At 61.0% G+C, this 24,543-nt stretch overlaps 3 protein-coding genes across 13 annotated transcripts in view; 2 read left to right on the plus strand and 1 right to left on the minus strand.

Moving 5' to 3' along the window:
* Nucleotides 1-1,680: 1,680 nt before the first annotated feature.
* On the plus strand, nucleotides 1,681-12,302 carry NHERF2 (NHERF family PDZ scaffold protein 2). Of its 4 annotated transcripts, XM_061207754.1 has the most exons (7): nucleotides 1,682-2,068; nucleotides 4,514-4,714; nucleotides 10,432-10,611; nucleotides 10,920-11,073; nucleotides 11,151-11,194; nucleotides 11,562-11,624; nucleotides 11,854-12,302. In XM_061207754.1, exons 1-7 carry the CDS (start codon nucleotides 1,856-1,858, stop codon nucleotides 12,010-12,012), a joined length of 1,014 nt encoding a protein of 337 aa, XP_061063737.1. In that variant the 5' UTR covers nucleotides 1,682-1,855; the 3' UTR covers nucleotides 12,013-12,302. The 4 variants fall into 4 exon arrangements, with proteins under 4 accessions (XP_061063739.1, XP_061063737.1, XP_061063738.1 ...); XM_061207755.1 differs by lacking the exon at nucleotides 11,562-11,624 and having other exon boundaries at nucleotides 1,685-2,068; XM_061207757.1 differs by lacking the exons at nucleotides 1,682-2,068; nucleotides 4,514-4,714 and adding an exon at nucleotides 7,705-7,907.
* Nucleotides 12,303-13,732: 1,430 nt separating this feature from the next.
* On the minus strand, nucleotides 13,733-19,506 carry NTHL1 (nth like DNA glycosylase 1). The gene is made up of 6 exons (XM_061208656.1): nucleotides 19,328-19,506; nucleotides 18,144-18,382; nucleotides 17,429-17,599; nucleotides 16,345-16,504; nucleotides 14,032-14,137; nucleotides 13,733-13,951 (listed from the first exon to the last, which is right to left on the minus strand). Exons 1-6 carry the CDS (start codon nucleotides 19,464-19,466, stop codon nucleotides 13,828-13,830), a joined length of 939 nt encoding a protein of 312 aa, XP_061064639.1. The 5' UTR covers nucleotides 19,467-19,506; the 3' UTR covers nucleotides 13,733-13,827.
* Nucleotides 19,507-19,556: 50 nt separating this feature from the next.
* The window catches only part of TSC2 (TSC complex subunit 2), a 38,172-nt gene continuing 33,185 nt past the window's right edge, over nucleotides 19,557-24,543 (plus strand). For all 8 annotated transcript variants that reach the window (XM_061209686.1, XM_061209688.1, XM_061209687.1 and 5 more), the window contains exons 1-5: nucleotides 19,557-19,649; nucleotides 20,176-20,342; nucleotides 21,391-21,477; nucleotides 23,439-23,549; nucleotides 24,369-24,513. In XM_061209686.1, the coding sequence (XP_061065669.1) occupies nucleotides 20,205-20,342; nucleotides 21,391-21,477; nucleotides 23,439-23,549; nucleotides 24,369-24,513 (481 nt within the window). In that variant the 5' untranslated portion in view covers nucleotides 19,557-19,649; nucleotides 20,176-20,204. The remainder of the gene's footprint in view (nucleotides 19,650-20,175; nucleotides 20,343-21,390; nucleotides 21,478-23,438; nucleotides 23,550-24,368; nucleotides 24,514-24,543) is intronic.

Here is a 24,543-nt window from a genome sequence, read left to right on the forward strand (position 1 = left end):
TGGGTGGTCCTGGTTGCTATAGGGTGACCCCTAAACCCCACCTGGGGTGGCATATGGTGGACCCCACTGTCCATACCCACCCTCACTGCCTCCGGGGACAGCAGTACCAGATTGGGTTCAGGGAGGCCAGTCACAGGCCAGATAGGCAGCCTTTGGAGAGACAGACAGACAGACAGATGGAGGTGGCTAGCCAGGTAGGAGCCTATGGCAGCATCATCCAGTAACTCAGAGGTGGGGTTGGGGGAGCAGCCTTGCCGCTTCAGCCTAAGTGGCTTTTAGGGGCAGCAGCTGGGGTGTGGACACCCAAGGGGCTGTGGCCCAGGAGGCTGCCTAGAGGCAGGCCCTGTGCTTGGGCCGGGGCTAGGAGCCCAGGCTGGGGGCACTGGCAAGGGAAGAAGGAGCAGCAAGGACTGGGCCTGAGCAGAGCCTGCTTTTCCCCTCATGGGGAACTGTCTGGGCTGGCTGTGCCTGACCCCTGGGGGCCAGGTATGTGCAGGGTGCTGAGCAGGGCTGGGGAGGGGCAGGTTGAGGGTGAGCCTGCAGCTCAGCTGTCTTCCTGTATGTGTGACTGAGAAAGCTGAAGAGGGTGGACTTGGGATCTCACCGCCCTGGGCCCAAGGGGAACTGGGGAACCTTGCATGGGTCTCTTCCCTCTCCAGACCTGTTTCCTGATCTGTAAAATGGCCTGAGACCCCTAGGTTTGTTCCAGGTAAAATGTACTCAGAGAGGTACCCAAAGAATAAATGACTGTCCATCGGTTGGGAGAAGGGGGCATTCATGCTGGTGGAGGTGGAGGGAGGGGAGGGGAGGAAGAGCTGGGGTGCAGGAGGGGCCTGCTCAAGGGAGCAGCTCCCGTGACTGCTGACTGGCTAGTGCTCAGAGGCCCAAGCCGTCAGCACATTTCATCCTAGGTCAGGAGGAGGGTAGCAAAGACCCCTTCCTTCCAGCCAGACAAGTGCATGTCATTCCCTCACCCTTTGCAGTCACCCACCAGGCCTGGGATGGGCAGGGACAGGAGTGAGGGGCCCTGGCAAAGGGAGGGGATGGTGGTGGGAAATGCTTAATGGTCAAATGTAGCACAGATAGGCACAATCACTCCTGGGCAGGGCCAGGAAGTCACTCAGTCACTGGCCTACAGGATATGGGAAGGGGCTGCTGCCTTGTCAGTTTCAAACCCCTCTTTTTGCCTCCTGGACCATCCTGGGACTCTGTGCTGGGTCAGGGAAGCTCTGGGTTGCAGGAGGGATTCTGATACAGGAACGGGGCATGGGAGGGGAGAGGGGGGAGGGGGAGGGGGGTTCCAGAGGAGGGTGGGCAGAGCCGTGGCCCTTGTTCTTACCCTCGGGCCCCTGTATAGGGGTCCCTCAGTCTAAGGATCCTTCCTCCACCCCCTTCCCGCCTCAGGGGCCTGCCTTGATGCCCCTGCTGCTCATACAGTAGGTGCTCAATAAATGTTACTGGCATAGGAGAAAAGGCGCTGGCGCCAAGAAGGCTGCCCAGAATGGGGGCGAGACAGAGGGGTCCTGGTGATTCGGGGGTCCCCTGACGCCTCCCCCGGGGCCTCCCTGGGCTGGCGGAGCGCGGAGGCATGGGAAATGACCAGGGTGGCTTGGACCCGGGGCGGGGGCGGCAGGGGGCGGGGAAGGGGCGGGCGCGGGGGCGGTGCCGCAGCCAGAGCCCGAGCCGGAGCCGGAGGCGACGGGAGCCGAGCGGGAGCCGCCGAGGCCACCACCGGGTCCCCAGCGCCGCCGCCGCCTCCGCGCCCCACCCCGAGCCGGCCCCCGCGCCCCTGCCTGCTGGCGGCGGGCGTGAGCGCCGTGGCCAGCCCTTGGCCGGCCGGTGGGCAGCCGGCACCATGGCCGCACAGGAGCCTCTGCGGCCGCGTCTGTGCCGCCTGGTGCGCGGCGAGCACGGCTACGGCTTCCACCTGCACGGCGAGAAGGGCCGCCGCGGGCAGTTCATTCGGCGCGTGGAGCCCGGTTCCCCGGCGGAGGCGGCCGCGCTGCGCGCCGGAGACCGGCTGGTCGAGGTCAACGGCGTCAACGTGGAGGGTGAGACGCACCACCAGGTGGGTGCCTGCGCTCCATCCCCGGCCCACCGCTCCGCCACCCCCCACCGCCCCCGTCCCTGGAGCGCGTCCCTGCCCCGCGCGCGCGGAGGGCGCCAATAACCACCGAGCTCTGGGCTGCCTGCGCCCAGGCCTCAGCTCCCTTCTCCGGGCCAGGAGGGGATCGCACAAGGGCCTGCGGTGGGCTACTGTGGAGAGGTGGGGGACGTGGCCGCTGAGGCAGAGGCAGCCGGCCTCCTTCCTAGCCTCCTCCAGCCCGGGTAGGTCCTGCACGGAGCGAGGCGGTGGGGGGTGGAATCCTGGCAGGGAGGGGCCCGCATTGCGGCTCCTCCGTGTCTCAGCCCTCGCTCTTCAATCTTGTTCCGGCCTCAGGGCAATGTGTGGAGGAGTTGGCCCCTCGGGGGTCTCCCTGTGCCTGGGGATCCGGGTGCTTTTCTATCAGCGTGTACACATGTGCGTGTGTACACAACTGGGTATGTCTGTGAATGTGCAGGTCCCTCTTGGGGTCCCTCGTGTGTGTACCTGCGGGGGATGTCACAGGGAGGGCACATCTGTGTGTGCCTGCATCAGTTGAGTGAGTGTGTGTGCTGGACTGTATGCACATGAGTATACAGGTCTGCACCCCTAGATATGTGTGTGTGTGTACAGATCTGCATGCCTGGACGTGTGTGAGCTGGGGGATGTGTGTGTGTGTGTACCCTCCTGTGTGTGGCTGTGTATATATGTGTCCCGGCCTGTGTGTCTGCCCACCTGGCTATGTGTAGTCGTCAGTGTGTCTGCAGCCAGTGTACTAGTGTGTGTCCTGGCTGATGGTGTCTGGGTCCTGGTGGGAGTCACCGCTGTGGCAGCACATTCTTCTCCAAAGAGGCTGCTGGCTGGCCTGGCAGGGGTCACTGGTCGCAGCCCCCTGCCCCTTGCAGCTGAAGATAAAGGCCAGAGGGAGGTTCTCTGCAGGTTCTGACCCCTGGGGGGTGTCCATCTCTCACTGACCAGGGACTCACCTGGCTTGGGTCCAGTCTTCCTCCACCCCTTCTGAGTAGGCTCCTCTGTGTCCCCACAGCACCTGTCTGCGTGGCCAGGCCTGGGCCTAGAGATTAGTAAATTGACTGGGCTGGGAGCTGAACTCTCACTTCTACCCTTGGAGATTTTGTCTGTCCATCTGTCTGCCGTCCTTCTGTCTTTTACCCAGAGTGTCAGCTGGATAGGCTGTTTGCTGGAGGCTGGGGGTCAAGGCCAGAGAGCTTGGATTGACAGGCCATAGGGAGGGCCTGGTAGAGCTGGCGCCTGGCCTCTGTTTAACAGTTGCTGCCACCCTTGCCCCAAGAGCAATGCTTATCCCAGGCCTCCCGGGGTGCTGGTCTCTAAGAACTTCACACAGGACCACTTGAGACCTTCCCACTGTCTTAGGAGGGAGAAGGTACAGTTACGGTTCCCATTTTACAGATGAGGAAACTGATGCTTGGGGATACTGGGTGACTCGTCTGGGTCCCACAGTCAGGAAGCATGAGGGTCCTGGGGTCCTCCTGTGACTCTGTGGCTCACGGGGAAAGACAGGTACAGAGGAGGGCTGGGGCAAAGATGGGCCTGGTTCAGACTCTCCTATCTTTTGACAACATCTACTGAGCAGCTGGTGGGGGCCCTGTCTGTCCTTTCCCAGGCCTTGGGGTAGGGGTGGGGTGTTGCCCTTCCTTCCCCAATGCCCAGTGGGCACTGCCCCTCCTACGGGCACACACTAGCATGTATGCTCCGTCACCATGCACATGCTCTAGACACTTCACAGACACCTGCGTAACCACACCTATCCCACAGGTGGACCTGCCCCTCCCCACCTCTCCCTGCTGTGTCTGAATCCTGCTTTCCGGGTTGTGGGTAGGTACCTGAGGAGGTGCCTTGCCACAGGAACCCAGGTGTTCTCTCCGCAGGTCCAGTAGGAATAGGTCCATTGTCATGATCTGGAAGAGAATGGAAGGCCTAGAGGCAGGGGTTTAGACTACCGTGTTCCACCACTGGAAAAGACAGAAAAAGGCACAAATACACTGAGACTGGGACCCAGGGAGACAGTTCTCTCCTTCAAACCCAGACCTAGAGACACCCTGAAACAGAAGGCTGCAGGGTGCGGGCCGCACACATGCACACACGCATACTGAAAACCCGAAGCTCAGCCGAGCACCGTCTTTGTCACTTCCTGGGCCGAGGCGAGGCCCTGCGAGGCCCCCGCAGCCCTTGCAGCCTGGGCCCTCGTGTCCGGAGCCCCAGGAGAAGAGGAAGGGAGCTGCTGGAGTGGGGGTGGGGGGCGGAGCCGGCGGGCCTCTCGATCCAGCCACCCACCCCTGCCCCTGGTAGGCTCGCAGCCTACCCACAGCCCTGGGCCAGCCCTGGGTGGTGCCGCTGCCCATGTGCTGCCTGGAGTGCTGGCCGTGACCTCCCGCCACCCACCTGTCCCAGGTGGTGCAGAGGATCAAGGCCGTGGAGGGGCAGACTCGGCTGCTGGTGGTGGACAAGGAGACGGACGAAGAGCTCCTCCGGCGGCAACTGACCTGCACTGAGGATATGGCCCAGCGAGGGCTGCCGCCTGCCCACGACCCCTGGGAGCCAAAGCCGGACTGGGCACGAGGGGGCAGCCTCAGCTCTGAGGTCGCCCAGAAGGTATGGCGGGCTCTGCCCACAGGGACCACCCTGGGCTCTCCCAGAACCACCTTCTTGTCCTCCTGACAGCAGTCTCTGCCTCTGGTCACCTCCAGAAGTATCTGTCTCCGTCTCTGCTGCCCCTCTGGGCCCCTTCTCTGCCCCTGGTGAAAACCCTCTTGGCTACTTGGAGCCACTCTTTCTGCCCTCAGCCTGTGCTGTAAACCAGGTAGTGTCAGGGCAACCTGGCCCTGGTCCACAGCCCCCGTCTCTGGCCCTCTTCCCCAGGATGCTCCTCAGAGCCACTTGTCCTAGGAAGGGTCACTCTGACAAGCCGCCCCCTCCCTGGCCTAGGGGCTGAGGAACCTGGGGAGGGGCTGCTGGGATGTCCCGGGACTGAGCGTGCTCAGCTCTGTGCCTGTGTTGGGTGTCTGTCTGTCCGTCTGTCTGAGGAGCCTGCTTGTGCTCTGAAGGCCTCAGAGGGGCTGACCCTCCTCCGTGGTGGCAGCTGAGGAGACTCTCTAAGCTGGGTCCTCAGCTCCGGGGTCTGCAGGGGTTGGGGCACCTCCCCCTTCTCCCTGCTCCCCCCTCCAGACAGGAAGAGCTAACTGGGGAAGAGCTGGAGAAGGGGGAGGTGGTGGTGGTGGGGAGTCTAGTTCTGTCTCTTTCTAGGTAGCAGGGGCTGGGCAGTGGCCCTACTGGGGCAGCACCTGGATGCCAGGAGGAAGAGCCTGCTTGTCCTGCCCTCCTGGAAGCCCCGTGCCCTTACTACCTTCTGTCTTTTGTGCCCCTACTACCTTCTTCTTTTTTTTTTTTTTTTTTAAAAGAGAAAAATCCCTTAAAGGAAGGTTCAAGCCGAGGGGCTCCCCAGAGCCCACTTTGAGAACCACTGGCCTGGGGCTGGTGGAGGTGTGAGATCTGACATTTCTGGGTGTGCAGGGGACCCTGACACCTGCCCTGTCCCTTTCCCGGATGTCTCCCAGGCGAGCTGGCCATGCCTGTGACCTGGATCCTGTGGGGCCTCGTGTTTCTCCTGGAGGGGATGGCATTCCCGGTGGGGAGGCAGCCTGGGCACAGGCATGAGCATGAACCCCTGCCCCCCTTTTTTGTTCTTTGTGGCTCTAGGGCAGGCTGGGGGGTGGTGGTTAGGGCCACAGTGCCAAATCCTGGAGTCTGGACTTTGCCCCAGGGCCACTGAAGGCCAGAGTAGGGGGTGTTAGGGTCAGATTTGTGATTTCAGGGGAGCCCTGGGATGGTGCGCTGGCTGACCACCCCTCCCCCCACACTGAGAGTTGGAGCCTACCTCCTTCCCAGGGCATCTCACCCCCAGGAGGAAGTGCCCCTCCCCCTAGGCGTTTGTCCATTGATTTAGACACAAATGGCTGAGTTCACCTTCCTGTGGAAAACTCTGCCCTCAGGCCTTATCTGGAGGGTGGGGAGGCACCTTGTCCTTGGGTGGGACCTTCCCCCTCCACTATTTCAGGCTCTGGGGGCTGCAGGAAGCCCTAGGAGGGGTCTTCCGCTGGTGTATTTTTTTTTAATTTATTTTTATTCAATTTATTTTATTTTTGGCTGTGTTGGGTCTTCATTGCTGCGCGCAGGCTTTCTCTAGTTGCGGCGAGTGGGGGTTGCTCTTTGTTTCAGTGTGTGGGCTTCTCATTGCGGTGGCTTCTCTTGTTGCAGAGCACGGGCTCTCTAGGTGCGCAGGCTTCAGTAGTGTGGCTCGCGGGCTCTAGAGTGCAGGCTCAGTAGTTGTGGCGCACAGGCTCAGTAGTTGCGGCTCTCCGGCGTTAGAGCGCAGGCTCAGTAGTTGTGGCACACGGGCTTAGTTGCTCCGCGGCACGTGGGATCTTCCCAGACCAGGGCTCGAACCTGTGTCCCCTGCATTGGCAGGCGGATTCTTAACCACTGTGCCACCAGGGAAGCCTGCCGCTGGTGTAATTTTAGAGGAAAAGAGTGGGGCCTGTCTGGCAGGTCCCTCCGTGGTTGGGGCTGGCAGGGGGACAGGGACCCCATAAGGTCAGGGGAGTCCCTGAGGGCACGGTCTCTCTTTTCCCTCCCAGCCAGAGACCCGGTATTTAATTGGCTGAGCTCAGAGCATGGGAAGGAAGAGCTGGACCTCCGCTGACCTCCACAAACCAGGCTTAGCTTCCGCCCACCACAGGCTGTGAGGGAGCCTGGGTGGACGATGCTTATATACAGGGCTATGCCCTGATAGGGCCTCAACAGCAGTGGGTCAGGAGAACTGGGGAGAGATGTGTGTTGTTTGCTTCACAGTGGGGGATGAAGGGGCCCACCCTCCATGCCCTGTGGGGGGAAGGGCTGAGGTGGGAGTCCAGGCCCCAAGGGCCCTTCTGGCTCTCTCAGTCTCAGTGTCCTCCTGTCCTGGGCAGGGAGGAGGGGGTGGGCAGGGGAGGACACGGATGTGGCTGGCCCCTCCCTTCCGGGGGCTGTCAGGACTGTCAGTGGTGACTCAGCCCCATTCAGACTGGGCTGGGGTGGCCGCAGCTGCAGTGCAGCTGATCGTGACAGTGATGATGGGCGACCGCCCCGAACAGCGACGGGGCAGCCAGCGGTGCCAGGGCTGCAGGGGTATGATAGACCCCGGGCCCTCCTCCCCCTCACAGCCAGCCCATGCCTCCACCTCCAGTTCTGGAGGCCTTTAGGGGCTGAGAGTGAGTGAGGTGACAGAGTCCTGCAGAGGGTGACCGCCTGGTATAGGACACGGTGCCTACAAGAGGGCTTTTGGGGCTCCCTGGTTCCTGCTCCCCATCCCCCCGTGAGCTGCAGCAGGACTGTCTTATGCTCTGAGGTCAGGGTCCCCTCCTTTGCCTCCTTGTCTCCCCAGCCCTGGGTTCTGGGAGCAGGGCAGGGCCTCCCAGCAGTTTCCTTCCTTCCTTTCTTGGGACGGAAACCTGGCCGGTGGGGGACACCGGGCTGGAGCCTGAGAAGGGGAGGGGGGCTCAGCCACCACCCTGCTCCTCAAAGTGACTCAGCCCTATGTCCCCACCCGTCCCTGGGGAGCCTGGGCCACAGTGGGAGGTGGATAAATGGGGTGGCAGCCTGGGCTGGCTGGAGAGCTCAGGCCACTCCAGCTGGACGCTCGCCACTTGCCGCTTCTGTCCCGCCTCCTATGGCCCGCTCTGGGAGTGCCACACCACCCTCCCCGGCCCCAGGAGCCCCTCCACGGAGCCCATCCCGGAGGCTTGTACAGGTCAGGTGGGATGGGGGCAGGGTGGGCAGTGAGGACACCGGCAGCCAGCTTAGTCTCTGTCCCCCAGGATTGGGAGAGGGGACGCTGGGGACCCTGGTGACCCTGGTGTGAGCAGGCTGGACCCTGAGCAACAATGGGGGCCTTTTTCTGCTAGGGCTGGTGAGTCACCATCTGGGGGGTGGTACAGCCTGGCTCCAGGGGTACCCCCATGCCAGCCTCTTTGTCTGGTTACAGGCATGGCTGGGAGACTAGGGCTTGTCCAGCTTTGCGGCTGCCTGGTAGGGAATCGGGGCTTGGAAGCCTGTGGAAGCCTGAGGGCCTAGCTGGGAGGCAACAGGAAGTGCTCTGAGCCAGGGCAGGAGCGAGGAATGTGAGCAATGCGCTGGGCCCAGCCTGCACCCCCTCCTGACCTACTATGGTGCTGGACCTCCCCGTGGGCCTTCCCGCTGGGTCGCCACGCTGCCAGCCTTGTCTCCCCACCGCCCCCCATTGCAGCCCCTCAACCTGAGGGGTCTAGTGCCAAGTTTGGCGCTCCTTGGACCCTGATTGTAAGGAGAGGGACTTAGGCCAGATGTTAGGAGAAACCTCTTGGCTGTGCGGTGAGAGGCGGCCGTGCTGGGTTGAGGCAGGGAGATGGCCAGTATGGTCTCAAACCAGAAGTGACTGCGTTCAGCCTGGCTTCATGGCCCCAGCTGCCCACCCCCCCCAGTCCTCCCGTTTGGGGGCCTTGAGAGACCACTCCCTGGAACCATTGTGGAGGGCGTGGGAAGAGGCCACAGGGCCTGGTGCCGAGGGCCCGGTGCCGAGGGCCGTCCTTTCACACGATGGGTCACCGCACGGGTCCATGAAGCCTGTTTGCGAGCGTACGTTTGGATGTCTGGTCTCTGTGACCATGTGATGCCCCGCTGCCACCTGGGCCCACTTCCACCACCAGGTGTGGTCATGTCACACTTCCACTGCCACGCACGGCCCCGGCCAGCCTTGGGACCTGTGCTCTGACAGCTTGAACCTGAGAGGCGCCTCAGAGCTGCACACCTGTACTTCCAGGTGTGTCTGGAGAGAGGCTGAGTCTATAAGTGAGCTCCTGGAGAACCCGGGGGTCTCACAGCCCCAAGTTCAGCCCAGGATGCCTGGCCGAGCCCCTGGGGGACTGAGGAGCAGCAGCCCAGTCCCTGGAATCCCTGGGGTTATGGGGCAGATGGTGGCCTGCAGGGGGGGTTCCAAGGGGGCAGGCTTTGGGGGTCGGGGAAGGGGTCATGGAGAAGGGGCACAGGCTGGACCGGAAGAAGGTGTTCCCCAGGGGTGGGAGCGCCTAGAGACTGAGGTAAGGCACCACCCTGTGAGGAGAGACACGCTTGGTCCCACAGCTGGGCGGCCACAGTCAGATTTGGGGTTTGGGGGTGAGCTCGAAGGCCTGGAGGCTGGCCCTCCCTCAGTACAGCCCCCAGCCTGGCCCAGGGTCACTGGCCACACACAGGGAGGTAGAGGGACAGGAAAAGGCCCTGGTGAGCACCCCCACCCTGCATAGCCTCACCTGCACGCGCACTTGAGCCCCAAGCGCCCAGGAAACCTGAGCTGCTGGCCGCCCGTTCCCTCCGGCCACCGCCATGTTCAACTGAGCACCGGTGGCCGCTGGCCACTCAGCGCTGTGGTCACTACCTCAGGCCCCGGCTGGGTGGGGGTCCTGGGGTCTGGCCTCGGCCTGCACGGCCCTCCCGCACCCCCAGCCCAGAACCTACTGCAGGATGCCAGAGGTAAACGGAGGCAGAGCCCTGGGGTGTTGGTGGGGGGACCCTCAGGGCACCGTGAGCCTTCCGTGGAGGGCAGGGAAGGTGGGAGGCAGGCCCCATCCTCGGCCCCTCACTCTGCTCCCTCACTGGGGCTCCTGCCCAGGCTCCAGCCCGTGCGTCCCAAGTCTCTGGGCCCTGTGGGGGTGGGGGCGGCTCCAGCTTGCTCTGGAATGTGAAAGCAAACACAGCCGGACTGCCATCAGCCCTAGGGAGACCTTTGGGAGCATAAACAAAACAGCCCGGTCCTACGGCCCTACCCTGCCAGCCCCACACTCGGTTGGGGGGTGGGTAGAGGACAGGCGGGGCCCACAGCCTTCCTGGACACTGTGACGAGTGGCAGCTCATCGCACTTGTCTCTCCTAGGCCCCTGGTCTGTGCTCAGCCCTAGCCTTGAGCCCGTTGATTCTCCCAACACCCCTGTAAGGCCCCTGACCCCATCACAGGTCCTTTGCGGGTTTGGAGACTAAGGCTTTGTTCAGGATCCGGAAGCTGAATCATCACAGGCAGCCTAAGCATCACCCCCCCCACCCCCACCACCCCGTGTTGGTCTCTGAGACCTGGGGATGCTGTCAGGTGGGGGCATGATGCCGAGTGTGGGGCTGGGGCTCCCTCCCACCATCTCCACTCCTGCCTTTGCACACTGGGGATGGGACCGGAGGCCTCAGGGGTGGGGTCAGCGCCTCTAGGGTGGGAGGTCAGAGCTGGAGCCTCACCCTGCATCCCTGTGCCTGCAGGATGTCAACGGGCCCCTGAGGGAGCTGCGCCCGAGGCTCTGCCACCTGCAAAAAGGCCCCCAGGGCTACGGGTTTAACCTGCACAGTGACAAGTCCCGGCCCGGACAGTATATCCGCTCGGTGGACCCGGGCTCACCTGCTGCCCACTCTGGCCTCCGTGCCCAGGACCGACTCATAGAGGTACCCGCCCTGTGTGTATGTCTGCGCCTGTGTCCTTTCTGTTTGTGACTGGGCCCACGTCCCCTGTGTGTGTCCGTGCCTGCCCGTATGTTTGTCTACACCCGTGCCCTTCCGTGTGTGTGTGTGTGTCTGGGCCCCGGGTCCTCACTGGGAGGAGGAAGATGCTGGGAACCTGAGCTGGTGCTCCTCTTGCTGCCATGGCTGGTGACAGCGTTGATGAATATTTGATGCCACACCTGGCCGAGTGGCTTGGGGGGCTGGTGGCGACCTGCCCTCAGGCAGCACTGACCCCGTGCTGGCGGCGGCAGGTGAACGGGCAGAATGTGGAGGGGCTGCGCCACGCGGAGGTGGTTGCCAGCATCAAGGCACGGGAGGACGAGGCCCGGCTGCTTGTGGTGGACCCCGAAACAGATGAGCACTTCAAGCGGCTGCGGGTCACACCCACCGAGGAGCATGTGGAAGGTGGGCGGCTGCCCTGGGGCCCAGGGCTGGGGTAAAGCATTGGGGGCTGAGTGGCCAGTGACACACTGTCCCCACAGGTCCATTGCCATCACCAGTCACCAACGGGACCAGCTCGGCCCAGGTGAGAGGGTGGGAGTGGACAGGGTGAGCCCGGGAGACCACAGGGGCACCTCTGGGGGTCCCCAGACGTGACAGAGCCCCTCCCGAGATTTCTGTCCTTGTGTAGCATGATTGTGAGACCAAGCCTGGCCCTGTCACTCCCAGCTTTGATGCCCCTTGGATCCGTCTTGGGTCAGCCACACCCCAGCACCATAGGGCACTCGGGCACCTCCAGGGTGTAGTAGAGGCTCAGTGGCCACTGCCAAATGGAGGAATAAATGCAGCTCTGGCGTGTGCACGCGTGTCTGCATGTGTGCGTGTAAGCCTGTGTGTGCACAGAGGCTCCTGGGTGGGGCCCCTAAAGCCACGCCTTACCCTTGGTTTCCCAGCTCAATGGTGGCTCCGTGTGCTCGTCCCGAAGTGACCTGCCTGACTTAGACAAGGACACTGAGGTAGCGGGTGCCTATCCACCTCTACTGCTGTTCACACACTGGGGGGCCTGAGGCCTTGGGGGCAGGCATCTGTGGAGCTGTCAGCCTGAGCTGTGAGGCCACCGCCTCTAGGAAGCCCTCCTGGGCCTGCTGCCAGGTGGCCTCTGGTGTGAACTCCCTGGGAAAGGCCAGCTGTCCGGGGGCCTGGGTCCAGGGCTCACTGGCCACCGCCCACCGTGTCCGCCCCTAGGATGGCAGCACCTGGAAGCGCGACCCTTTTCAGGAGAGCGGCCTCCACCTGAGCCCCACTGCAGCTGAGGCCAAGGAGAAGGTGAGAGCCACCAGGGTCAACAAGCGGGCGCCGCAGATGGACTGGAACCGGAAGCGAGAGATCTTCAGCAACTTCTGAGCCCTCCCTGCCTGTTTCCTGCCGGGCTCCTCCTGCACGGACCTTGGGCCTTGCCCCTCGGGCCCGCCCAGAGCTCCCCTCAGTGGACTGGAGGGGGCATCCTTACCCCCCAAGCCGTGGTGGTCCCACCACCACCCAAGAACCAACCTGTGCCCCAGTGAGACCCCGTCCTGCCCCCAACCCGCTGGGTGCTAGGGGAGTGTGGCAGCAAGATGGGGAGAGAGAGCCCCTGAGATGTGAGATACCCAGAGAGACAATGAGGGGATGTGGGGAGAGGAAGAGAGAGGGAGAGGGGGGAGAGGGGGGAGAGGGGGGAGGGGGGGGAGGGGGAGAGGCAGTGGTGACCCGCGGGGCCCGGCCCTTGCTGCTCTGCCTGGGCCTGCTGACTTAAAGGAATTTGTGTTTTTGCTTTTTTTCCAGTAAGAGCTCTAGCTCCACACATGTTTCCACTTAATACCAGAGCCCTGCCCCCACCCCCCTCAGGACGTGCTCTCTAAATAATTGCAATAAAACAAACCTTTCTCTGCAAACCATTCCCTCCCCACCCCCTCAGCAGCAGCCATCCCAAGCGGCAGTGCCAGGGACGTCCAGGGACAGAGTTGGGGGGCTTGCAGGCCGTGTTCATGCAGGCTTTGGGGGGGTGCTGGGGATGCCAGATGTGGCTGTGAGAGCTGCCCCTCTGCCCCGTCCCTGCCCTCCCTGGGGTGGGGGGTCTGGGGTACAGGGCCTGGGCTCTTTGAGGGGCCTGAGGATGGAGGCCCTGTGCCCCTGAGAAGGGCAGACTCTGGACAGGCCCCTTGTCCCTGCATGGCAGCCCCCAGGCCTTCGGGGTGTGACTGTGTGAGAGCCTGCCCCCAGGAAGGACCTCAGGCTCCGGGCTTGGCCCCTGCTGGGAGCCTCCCCCTGAGGAAACCCCACGGACTCTGCCTTCCCCCTGCCCAGAACCTGACCGACCGACATCGCTGTCTGCCCCATAAGCCATAGCACATGCGCGCCTTCAGAACAAACAGGCCTTTCTTGGACCCTGGCTGTCTCTGTCCTTCCTGAGCCTTCATTTTGGGGGTTGGAGGGGTCATGGTCTGTGCAGGGAGGTGGCAGCCTGCAGCTCCCTAAGTCTCAGCTGCTGGAAACAGTCCCATTCCTAAGCCTCCCCTCCCCAAATCCATCCGCTAGCCCCTCTCAGCTCCTGCTCCCTCTTGCTTATCTCTCCAGCGCATTTGGGACCCCTGTGCTTCGGAGCTCTGCCCTCTCACCAGCACCTCCCTGTGAAGCCTTCTGGGCCCCTGGCCCCCCAGCAGGTACACGCAGGTCAGGCCCTGTGCCCTGTGGTGCCCTCCCTGGGCCTGCTGGTGTCCCTCTGAGACCAGGTGGCTCTGTAAACACTAGGGGTGGGGCCCTCGTGGCAGAGGCTGGGGCTCTCAGGGTGCACAAGTTCAGGAAGGGGTGTGTGTTTCCAGGTCCCCAGCCAGCTGCTGCGGGAGGCAGCCTGGGCTTCCAGCGTCCCCAGCGGGCTTTCAGACAGCTGGCTGCAACTGGCTCCCACGACCCCCCCGCCACCCCTGCCCCCCAGCACTCAGCCCAGATGGTCACGTCCCCATCCTGGCCTCCCAGGCAGCCCTGTTCCAGACACACATGAGCACGGGTGCAAACACAGCTCATGCATGTGCTTTCCAGCATGCTGCCTCCCACCCCCCGGGGTAGAAATCAGCCAGACCCTAACTACAAACAGCCCCCAAACTTTATTATAAACAGGCTATGGCTCCCCAGAAAAGGCACAAAGAGGCCAGAGTGGTGCCGGGCAGAGGCCCCAGGCCCTCAGAGTCCGTGTGCAGCTGGGCACAGGGCCCGGTTGAGGCAGGCCTGGCAGCGCGGGCGGAGGGGCAGGCAAGTCTGCTGGCCAAAGCCCACCAGCAGTCCATTGATCTCGCTCCACAGCTCCCTGTGGGGGTGGGAGCCATCAGTGTGAAGGGAGGGTGGGAGGGAGGGGAGCCCGCTCTGCCCCACCCCCACCCTGCACACCTGGGCAGCCACTCCTCCAGTGCCCTGCGGGTCTCCTCCGGGGACTTGGTTGCCTTCTTGGTCCATCTGAGTCGGTTTACGATTCTGTGCACGTGTGTGTCCACTGCTGCTTGGAGATGGGGCAGGGTGAACACGGGGCAGGGTGAACACGGGGCAGGCTCACCGGGCCAGACTGCCCCATCCCTGCCACGTCTCCCAGTGCGGGTTGGTGGGGGGCTGAGTCTGAAGCCTGAGTCCCCCTACACACCTCCCCAACCCCCGCCGGCTTCTGAGGCGGACCCAGAACTGCGCAGGCCTGAGAGAGAGTCACATGGGCCATCCCTGCTGCTAGGCAGGGGCTGGAGCCAGATCCAGAGGACTTGGGCCTTTTTCCTGGGGTGCAGGCAGCAGTGCCTCCTAGCCCAGGCACGGGCCATGGGTGCCAGGCTGGGTGGCAGCAGCTTGACCTAGTGGGCTGGCATGAAGTCACTGCCCACAGAGCCAGCACCTGCCACTGCACCATCAGGAACGGAGCGGGGAGCATGGCCAGGCCAGCTGCAGCTGTCGTGCACCCGGCCACAGCCCCGGCTCCCCCTGGCCGGCCACCCTGGGGCTTGGCCTGGGCACCTGCTCACCGAGGTCCCCTACCCTAGCCAGATGCAGCCCCTGCCTCCTCCTCCTATCGTGTCTGACGAAGAGAAAGCGAGTTCCTGCACTGGCCCACTTCCCCTGCTGCTGGCTGCCTGGAAAAAGGCTCGGGCCCACCCCAAACAGCGATAATGGGGGCACAGGGAGAGTACGCAGATGGAGAAGCCACACCCTTGGGTCACCACCAAGCCTCAGTTTCTTTCTCTGTAACACGTAGGTAACCGTGCCCTTAAGTTACCCAGAAACCCAGCCCAGGGCCACACCACACTTGTGGGCCGGTCCAGGAGGCTCTGCACACCTGTGCCTCTAATGGGAGCAACTACTTCCCCTGCTTTGTGGCCCAGCTCAGAGAAGCCAAGTGCCTTGCCCAGGGTCACCCAGCTGGGAGGGCAGAGCTGGGATCCGCTGCTGTATCCCATGGCTCTGGCTCTCTACTCGAGGGGGCTTCTTCTCTCAGGAAACCCCCTGGGAAGTGGGGCCCAACCTCCCTAGGATCTCCCTGCAGGTGGCCTGGCCCGCAGACAACCAGACAGGGCAGCATTCCCACACTCCTGCCTGCTGCAATCAGCTGCGGGCGGGGGCCCTTCCCCCACAGACCTGCCAGACCACTCCTAGACACGGGCAGCCGAGGACAGCTGCCCAGATAGGCTCAAGTATCTGCTGAGAGGCTGGCAGCCGCAGGAGCCCAGTGAGGGAGGGTCTGCCCTGGCCCCGCCTGGCCTGGCTCCCGCTTTTCAGGGCTTCTGGGCTCCAACCTCATCAGGTAGCCAAAGCCCTCCTCCTCTGGTGGGCACTGCAGGGAAGGGGTCCCTACCCCAGGGGGCAGGCTTCACAAGCCTCGGAAGCGCTGGGGGGATCCCCACCACCTCTCCTGGCTCCTCTGCATGAGTCCCTGAGAAGCACCACGGTGGGAGCACACAAGCAAGTCGTGGGTCAAGCCCTGGTTTCCGGGCTGGCTGGGCCTGCGCTGTGCAGCCTCAGAAGCCCCCACTCGCTGGGCAAAGATCTGAGGAAGCAGTCCCACCCTGACCCAGGGGTCTGTCTCCACTTGGAGCTCCTCCAATGCCAGAATGCAACACAAGGACCCAGGATAGGGATTCCAGGAAGGGCCCCCCCAGCCGCTTCCTCCTCCCCCCCGGGTCCCCATGTCTGCACTGCACCTGCCCCCTCTGCCCACGCTCATTCCAGAGCCTTGTGCTCTGGCCCTCTTCCCCAGCTCACGGCTTCGCAGATGCTGTTCCTTCTGCCTGCAATGCACTTCCTCCTCTTGGCCTGGCCAGCCCACCTCACCCTTCAGCTCTTGGCTGAATTATCACCTCCTCAGGAAGTCCTCCCAAATGCCCCAGAGCAGGCCAACTCCAAAGGTGCCCTGCATGCCCCCATCAGTGTTTCTACCCCAGTGTCTCTCTCCCTCATGCAGCACAGACCCGAGTCCATCTAGGGCCTCTCCCAGAGACCAGCACGCTATAGGAGCTAATCAGCAAACAGGAACTCCTCCTGCTAGTACCCATCTCTGGGTGGGGTGGGCCTAGCTCTGGGCTGGGAATACCTTTCTGACCCTTCGGGCTGAGTTGTGAATGAGGAGACCTGAGCTGGGGTCACTGGTCACAAGGATGTGGGGAACCTCAATGGCAGCCAGCAAGCCTGGAGCCAGCCACTCCTGCCTCGTGGGCGCATGCCACTCACCAATGCCCGACACAGTGCCCCAGGCCACTGCCATGGCCAAGTGCGCCATCTTGGGCCCGACGCCTGGCAGTGCCACCAGCTCTGCCAAGGAGGCTGGGATGTCCCCATCATAGCGCTGCTGCAGGATAGCACTGGTCTGCTTGATGTACTTCACCTTGTTCTGAAAGATTGGGGGGGGTCAGCGCTGGAGGTCAGGAGTATAGCCCGACCTGGGAAGACGAGGCCCAGAGGAAACCCACAGGTGCCCAGAGCTACCCGCCAGCTGTCCAGGACACACTCAGAGGCACCTGCTTGCCTCTGTCCCCCAAGTAGGTGGGAAAAAGCCAAGGGCAGGAGAGCCCAAGGAAGGCCCAATGCAGGCCTAGACCCTGCCTCCCACTTGCCTGGAGCCAATGACAAGTGCATGGGGTCCGGCTTGAGTCTCCCTGCCCCATCATTCCCTGCCAGAGACCAGGCAGGCTAAGCAGGACCAGCTAAGCCAGAAGCTGGGCTCAACAGCACCTGGGCCTTCAGGAAGGAAGACTGGAGCCTGGGGCTCCCCCACCAGCCGCCAGGCCAGCCGGGCGGTTCCCATCCTGTGCCTGAGTAGACAGGGCTATTTAAAACCCATTTGATGAACTGCAGCCCACGCCAGTGCCAAGGGGAAGTAGCTCCACCCACCCGGCTGCCTTCAACAGACCCGCCCACCCGCCACCCTGTACTCTGTGGCCTGTTGGGGCTCCAGAGGGGAGGGGTTGTGCACTCCAGGGAGGCTTGGAGTAAACAAAGGGATAGATGGGTGGGCAGCCTTAGTGAGGAAGAGAAGGGCCAGGCGTCTGGGAAGGGAGGTGGAGGAAGGAAGGGGTGGGCTGCAAACAGGAAAGGCCAAGGAGCTCCAGCGCCTGGACTTAAGGCCCCATGGCCAGGCCCCCTGTGGGCTGGTCAGAGCGGCAGGGGCGGGGCGGTGCTCCAGTGGGAACTCATAGCCAGGCCCCCATGGCCAGGGATGCCCGCCCCGGCCTCCCACACCCCACAGCCCACTCAGTCTGACATCTTTCGCAGGCCAGTGGCACCCCCAGCCCCACTCGCCACGGGCTGGGCTCACCCTCCAGAAGCCCACAGGATAGATGAGCGTGCCCAGCGTGCTGTCATCCGTCTGCAGGATGCTGTCCACCGTCAGGCCCCGGGCCCGCAGCCGCTGCATGGCGCCTGCTGTCACCTGGTCCTTGGTCTGGCTGGAGAGCATCAGTGACAGCAGCACCTGGTACCTCCGCACCTGCTTGCGCAGTGACAGGCACCAGGGTGGGGGCGGGTCCTGGGTGCTTAGCCCAGCCAAGCCCTTTACTCATCTGCACGTGTCACCCCAGGCAGTGTATGGGATATCTGCCTCCTATCCGCCCGGGCCAATGGTGTGTGTGTGGTGTATTTTCCACTTATGAGGAAAATAACAGCACCTGCTTTGCAAGATCACTGTGAGGCTTAAAGAATTATTACTGCATTCAGAATTGCACCCGGCACGACGTCAGTGCTCAACAGCCCTTGGTTGCTCTTGTTATTGTTATTGCTTTGCAAAGGATGCTGCTGCTCATTTTACAGACAAGCAAACTGAGGCCCGTCACCGGGTAGCAGAGCTGGGATTGGAATCAGGTTAGTCTTAGGACCAGGCTCTGGGCCAGTGAAGTGTAAGGAACTCCCTCTCTCTCTCAGCAAACGTTACTGAACACCCATGATGTGCCAGCTGTCCCCTGCTAAAGGCTTGAGAGGAAGCAAGTGTCTTGTTCAGAAGGGGGTCACCGGCAGATGGGTGCCTGCCTGCCTACCTTCGGGGGTGCACTGAGGTCATAGCAGTGCTCAGCCCCCAGCTGGTCCACGGGTGCGTCCTTTCCACTCCTCATGGTCCGGATGTTCTCCAGCTGCCGCTGCCAGTCCTGAGGCTCCCAGGCTGGTGACTGGAGATGCTCGGCCCCCTCTCCTTTCTCACCTTCTGAGGCCTCGTAGGCCACATTCAGTCTTGGAGCCTTCCGCTGATGCTTCACAGGGCTGTAACTTTTCCTACCTTCTGCAAAAAGTACCACTTGGTCCCTTCAGTGAGGGCTACAGGTAAGGAAAAGGTGTGGGTGCTGCCCTACCTGCTATCTCATCCTACATCATTTATTCAACAACCACCCATCACCTACTACAACTGCGGGCGCTCTGGCCTCTGCAGCATGTGCTATGGGCCAGGTCAGCCTTCCTTATGCTGTTGGCCCTCTGACCAAATCCACTTTAGCACATGACGACTCTAAGTAACAGCCTCCACCATGGTGCCCCCAATCTAGTCTTGACACTGTCAGAGAGAACTTTCTAAAATCTGAATTGAGTTGTGTCACTTCCTGTTTAAAACTCCAAACTCTGTCCTGGCATCAGAGCTCCTGCCTACCTGGCTGGCATTATCGCGTGCCTGTCCCCCACTGCCATGCTTCTGCCCAGTGTGTCATCTTGTCTGGACTACCCCTGGGGTCTTTGGGTGTCTGTGGGAATCCTCCTCTGGACAATCCTGCAGACGTCCAGGCAGGACAAGTGGCAGGGGCCCTGTCGTTCTCACCCACCGCTGAATCTCAAATTAGGTCCTTAATAAGGACGTATGTAGGTCCCTTATAACGACGTAAACGTAAGGAAAGCCACGCCGTTTCCCATTTTCTCTCAGAGGCACCCTCTAGCAGGGGGAGAAAACTTCTGGCTGGGAGAGTCCTTGGCACCGGGCCTCTGAGCTGGAGGCAGCTATGAGGACAGGGCCGGTTTGCCTAGCAATCAGCCTGGCACAAGTGGAGTACCCTAGGGCATGCTAGTGGGACCGGGAGAACTTTTTTGAACAGGACGAAGGTGGGGGAGGTGGGAACGCCTGAACCCAGCCCCTGTCTCCTGGGAAAGAGCTTAGGGCGGGAACTCAGGGCCCCAGCCCCCAGTCTCTTGCAGGCCCCCACCCCGCCTCTCTTCCTGTGCCCCCGCGCGGGCGCGGCGCTACCTGCAGCCGCCTCTTCTCTCCGGAGCGGCGCTGGCTTCTCCCTACGCCCCTGCTGACCGGCCCCGGGTCCCCGGCTCCGGCTGCGGGTCACCATCCTCACGCCCACCGCATTCATGCCGGATTCCTGCGGACTACACATCCCGGCGGCCCCCGGGACCCCGTCACGTGACTAGCACTCGCCCATCCTTTCCTCCAGAGGGCGGCCCTCGGCGCCCTCGCGCTGCCGGAAGTGCCGGTCGCGCTTCCGGCGGCGGCTGGTGGCCAGGGGTGTGCTCGGTTCTCGGCGCCGGGACAGCCCCGCGCGCTGGGGGCGCGGGGAGTGGTGAGTGGTTCGAGGAGTCCTGACCGCCGACTCCGACAGGGCAGCGGGGGAGGCTGCCTCGCCAGGCCTGCTCGGCACTGAGGCCGTAGGGGCGGACCCCCGCAGTGTCAGGCCCGGCTCTCGGGCGCGCCCACCGCAGCCTGATTCTGGAGCTCCAAGCATTCCTTGGTTTTAAGTCATGGCGGGTGCGAGGGTGTCCCTGCTTCCGGCGTCCCCCGACAGTCCTCCTCCACACGGGGAGAAGAGAGATGGCAAATGTCAGGGCTCCCTGGACCCCGCGGCGTCCGCCCCCTGGCCCCAGTTCCCCTCCCTCACTCCATGCACTGAGGCGGGCGGACGGCCTTGCATTTTCCGGGTTTATTTCTGGCCGGGACCGCGCCTGGCTGTGGTGGAGTTCTCTCGGGGGCTGTGGGAGGGAAGAAAGGTCGTGCCCACCGGAGACCTAGGGTTCGCGGACGGCCGGTGGTCTGCGGCGGGGCAGGTGGGTGGAGCCGTCCCTGAGATCTCTGCCTGATTGTCGGCACAGAGGAGTCCTCTGATGCGTCCCTGCCCAGCATGGCCAAGCCAGCAAGCAAAGATTCAGGCTTGAAGGAGAAGTTCAAGATTCTTTTGGGACTGGGAACTCCAAGGCCAAATCCCAGGTCTGCAGAGGGCAAACAGACGGAGTTTATCATCACGGCGGAAATCCTGAGAGTGAGTGAGCTGCCTGGGTCTTCTCTGCTAGCTTAGTGGGAGGTGCAGGCAAGGCCGAGTTTGGTCTGTCACCAGGTTCTGTGGGAGATGGGCTGCTGGTGACCGTCTGTGGGGCTGCTGTCCCCAGTACCATGGTGACATATGTGTCTTTTCTCTGGAAATTCAGGAAGTCAGGATCTTGGCGACTTGGTCCAGCACACTTGCGTTAGTATTCAGATGTTGATGCAAGAAAACCTATTTTAGACGGCCTAAAGGCCATGGTCTCCACAGGTGATTAGGGTTATGGCCAGGGGTAACTGGTAATGTGTGAGTTCCTGGGAGAAGTAAGGCTTCACTTTTTTGTGTTGGAATCTCACAGACGTGCCTACTCAGTGCTTTACCCATAAATAATGTTGAATGTTTGCACTTGTAAAGTTTCCCGTTTGGAAATAACCAAAATGCTCGTCAACTGGTGAAGGTTTAAACAAAATGTGATGCCTTCATACGACAGAGTAGTATTTGCCAAAAAGAAGAATGAAGCACTGATAACATGCAACAGCATGGATGAACCTTGAAAACATTATACTAAGCAAAAGAAGCCAATCACAAAAGCCCGCATAACGTATGATTCCATATATATGAAATGTCCAGAATAAGCAAATCCATAGAGACAAAATAGATTAGCCTTTGCCAGGGCCTGCGGGGAGGAGGGAATGGGGAGTGAAGCTTCTTTTTGAGGTGATGAAAATGTTCTGGAATTAGTGGACCTGGTTGCAAGCACTGTGAATATGGTAAAAACTGGATTATACAGTTTAAAGTCGTTACAGTGGTGAATTTTATCATATGTGAATTTTATTTCAATAAAAAAGTGCAGCTATGGAAGAAAAAAAAAAGTCTGATCTTACTCCCCTAAGGTGGACTAGTCAACTCTGGTGATTCTTGGTTTCAGAAGGTTCTGCTGTGGGTCTCCAGCATGGGAAAGGCAGGGCAGTTCCTAGAGTGCTCTGTGATTGGCAGGTAAGGAAACCTGGTGTCTGAGCACTGGCCTTTCCTTCTTTCATCTCTCCAGGAGCTGAGTGTTGAATGTGGCCTCAACAATCGCATCCGGGTGATAGGGCAGATCTGTGAGGTTGCCAAAACGAAGAAATTTGAAGAGGTAGGTGTGTCTCGGTTGGGTGCCTGGAGAGATTCATGTGAGCTGCATTAAAGCCTGATTTGGATCTTTTTAGGAGCAGGGTTGACAGCTGACTTCACTAATGAACTGATATGCATCATTTGAGGGAAATTTAGTCTTCATCTTAGCGATGAGGAAGCTTCTGGAAATGTCCTGAGCATAACCCTGAGAGGCCAGTCACATGTGGAGGTGGGGAGCAAGGGGATTAGGCTCTTTTAGCAGATCCAAAAGCGGTTTTGTGGTGGCTTACAGAAACGCACGCTCACTTGTCCTCTCACGTTACAGATTCGCAGGAAGGAAAAATAGGGGAATGTCGGGAGAGCTTGTGGTTTCACAGAGAACAAGCCCAGGCATACCAGTCTCTGTCTTTCTGGGAGTTGTGTTTGGGTGGTATTAAGCAGCCTCACAGACGTAGGAGTATTTATTTTGGGCAAATACTTCCAGGCTGTCTCCTGATGTCCTGTGGACAGAGTGGGAAGCTGCCTGCCGTTAGAGTTCCTCAAGGGCTCTGCTCTTGCCTCAACCCACTTTTGTGTGAGTGACACAGGAGGAGACATGGGTCTCATACCTGGCGGGTTCAGATTTGCTCAAGGGGAGAGGGACCACTACGTCCTCTGCAGGTCATCTGAAACGTGCAGGCTGCACATGACCAGGGATAAATGTGAGGATAGGTATCTATGTTCTTAAAGTTATCTGTGTACGATAAGTACGGAAAGGGGAGCCATGTCAGAGCTGCCATCAAGTGAATAGACAGATAGGCCTAAGAGGCTGGAGTAGTCCATGGGCTCAGTGTCTGTGTGCTCTTGTGGCTTGGGTTGCATCAATAGGAGTATTGTGAATGGGACAAAGGAAGTAAAACTTGCAGTGTATTCCAGTGTATGACCGAATAATGTTGGTCAGACAACATTGAAAAGACATTTTAGTTCCTCTGTTAAGAGGATTGAGCCCAAGAAAGGGTGAGTGGCCTGGAAACTCTGGCTGGAGGGAGTCAGGGATGGTTAACGTGGAGAAGGGAAGCTGACACAAGAGAGACTGATTCTGGGAGCTGAGGGGAAAGCACCCAGCAGCTCCCTCGTGGGCTGGGTGGACTTAGGAGGCAGATTCCAGAAGCCTGGACAGAGTTCTTTCTTTTTAAAGGTCAGCTATTTGAATTTATTTATTTATTTATTTATTTTTGGCTGTGTTGGGTCTTCGTTTCTGTGCGAGGGCTTTCTCTAGTTGCGGCGAGCAGGGGCCACTCTTCATCGCGGTGCGCGGGCCTCTCACTGTCGCGGTCTCTCTTGTTGTGGAGCACAGGCTCCAGACGCGCAGGCTCAGTAGTTGTGGCTCACGGGCCTAGTTGCTCCGTGGCATGTGGGATCTTCCCAGACCAGGGCTCGAACCCGTGTCCCCTGCATTGGCAGGCAGATTCTCAACCACTGCGCCACCAGGGAAGCCCCTGGACAGAGTTCTTAGCAAGTCAAACCAGGCAGCTGAGGCAGGGTTGGGGTGGGATACTGAGTGGCCCGAAGCTGGTTTGTTTACACAGGGGAGATCCAGAGCATGGGATTTCTGGGTCAGGCTGCAGGCCCGGGGACCGCTGTGGTACTTCTGGTTCTGAGACTCTTCCAGTGGCTTTTCCCATGGAGCCTGAGCAAGCTCTCAGAGACTCTCTGCTGATCTCTGGGGGCAGCCAGGACGGCCTCCCTGGCCTTCCTGCTTTCCTCCCTCCCCTCAGACTATGGCCTGGTGAGGGTTAAAGGGACCTGTGAGGGTTCGAAGTAGCTTGGAGCTGTTCCCCTTGTCACGCTCGTGGTCGCTGTGGGCTGTGACAGGTACATGAGGGCTTTAGAGGAGTGAGTTCTAAGTCAAAAGACCACGTTCTGCTCTGTCCTTTGCCCATGGAACTGTCCCTCAAGTTGAGGGGCCAGCACACCAATCCCTGTCCCTTCTTTGCCGGGCAGCACGCGGTGGAAGCACTCTGGAAGGCCGTCTCGGACTTGCTGCAGCCAGAGCGGCCGCCAGAGGCCCGGCACGCGGTGCTGGCTCTGCTGAAGGCCATCGTGCAGGGACAGGTAAGGGTGGCCGCTCTGTGCCTGGGGGGAGCTGGGGTGGGCCACGTGTTGACTGCTCCCGTGGGCCACGCTTGGACTCTCGTCTTTGGCGAGAACACCAGGCACAGGTTCGCTGGTTCCCAGGGGCCCTGCAGCTGGACTGCCCGAGTGGGCATGCTGGTGTCACCTCTAGTATCTGCGTGACCCTGGGCAAGTCACTGGAGCCCCCTGAGCCTCCACTTCCTCTCCTCTAAAGTGGGGATGCTTGTCATTCCCTTTTTTCTGGGACGTTTTGGGGAGTAAATGAGGCAGTTCACCCAAAATGATGAGAATGGCTCCTCGCACGAGTGAGCTGTTGTTTTCTTGCTCTCACTGACCTCCTGCCCCTCACCGTGGGCTCCTGCCCCTTGCTCACCATGCTCCTGCCATGCTGGAACACCCAGGCCACCTCTCGCCATTCCTGCTTGGAAAGTTTCCTCTCCTCCTGGCCTGTTTCCTCTACGCCTTCACACCCCGCTGCTCAGAGAAGTCCCCACTCTCAGCTTGGTTAGGTGGCTATCATCATTCCGTGAGCATCCCTCGAGGGTGGGTGCATTGGCTCCTGCTGTGTGCCCAGACCTGGGCGCATAGTAGGTGCTCCACACACACACTGGTCAAACGATGACCAGTGCACCTGATCCCCTACCCAGTTAGTCCCTCACAGCCGCTTCCTCGGGGAGGGAGAAAGGGCCCCAGGGTTGGGAGTCTTGGAGCCCACGGCACTTCTTGGACTTCTCACAGCTGCTTGGGAAACCCAGGGGGATCCTGGCGGGACTGCTGACCCAATGGTTTTGTCTTCAGGGGGACCGCTTGGGCGTTCTCAGGGCCCTCTTCTTTAAGGTCATCAAGGATTACCCCTCTAACGAAGACCTCCACGAGAGACTGGACGTTTTCAAGGCCCTCACGGACAATGGGAGACACATCACCTACTTGGAAGAAGAGCTGGGTGGGTGCCACGTTGGGTGTGAGGTTTCTC

Source organism: Eubalaena glacialis, chromosome 13 (assembly GCF_028564815.1).
Source record: "Eubalaena glacialis isolate mEubGla1 chromosome 13, mEubGla1.1.hap2.+ XY, whole genome shotgun sequence".
Taxonomy (NCBI): Eukaryota; Metazoa; Chordata; class Mammalia; order Artiodactyla; family Balaenidae; genus Eubalaena; species Eubalaena glacialis.

Excerpts from the sequence above, each read along its gene's own strand:
- NHERF2 (XM_061207754.1), top strand. The coding sequence starts at position 1,856 with ATGGCCGCACAGGAGCCTCTGCGGCCGCGTCTGTGCCGCCTGGTGCGC. Across the intron at positions 10,612-10,919 it reads CCCAGGACCGACTCATAGAG|GTGAACGGGCAGAATGTGGA; the intron begins GTACCCGCCCTG and ends TGGCGGCGGCAG. Across the intron at positions 11,625-11,853 it reads ACTTAGACAAGGACACTGAG|GATGGCAGCACCTGGAAGCG; the intron begins GTAGCGGGTGCC and ends GTCCGCCCCTAG.
- NTHL1 (XM_061208656.1), bottom strand. The coding sequence starts at position 19,466 with ATGTGTAGTCCGCAGGAATCCGGCATGAATGCGGTGGGCGTGAGGATG. Across the intron at positions 17,600-18,143 it reads ACCTCAGTGCACCCCCGAAG|GTGCGGAGGTACCAGGTGCT; the intron begins GTAGGCAGGCAG and ends CTGCGCAAGCAG. Across the intron at positions 14,138-16,344 it reads GGGCACTGTGTCGGGCATTG|CAGTGGACACACACGTGCAC; the intron begins GTGAGTGGCATG and ends ATCTCCAAGCAG.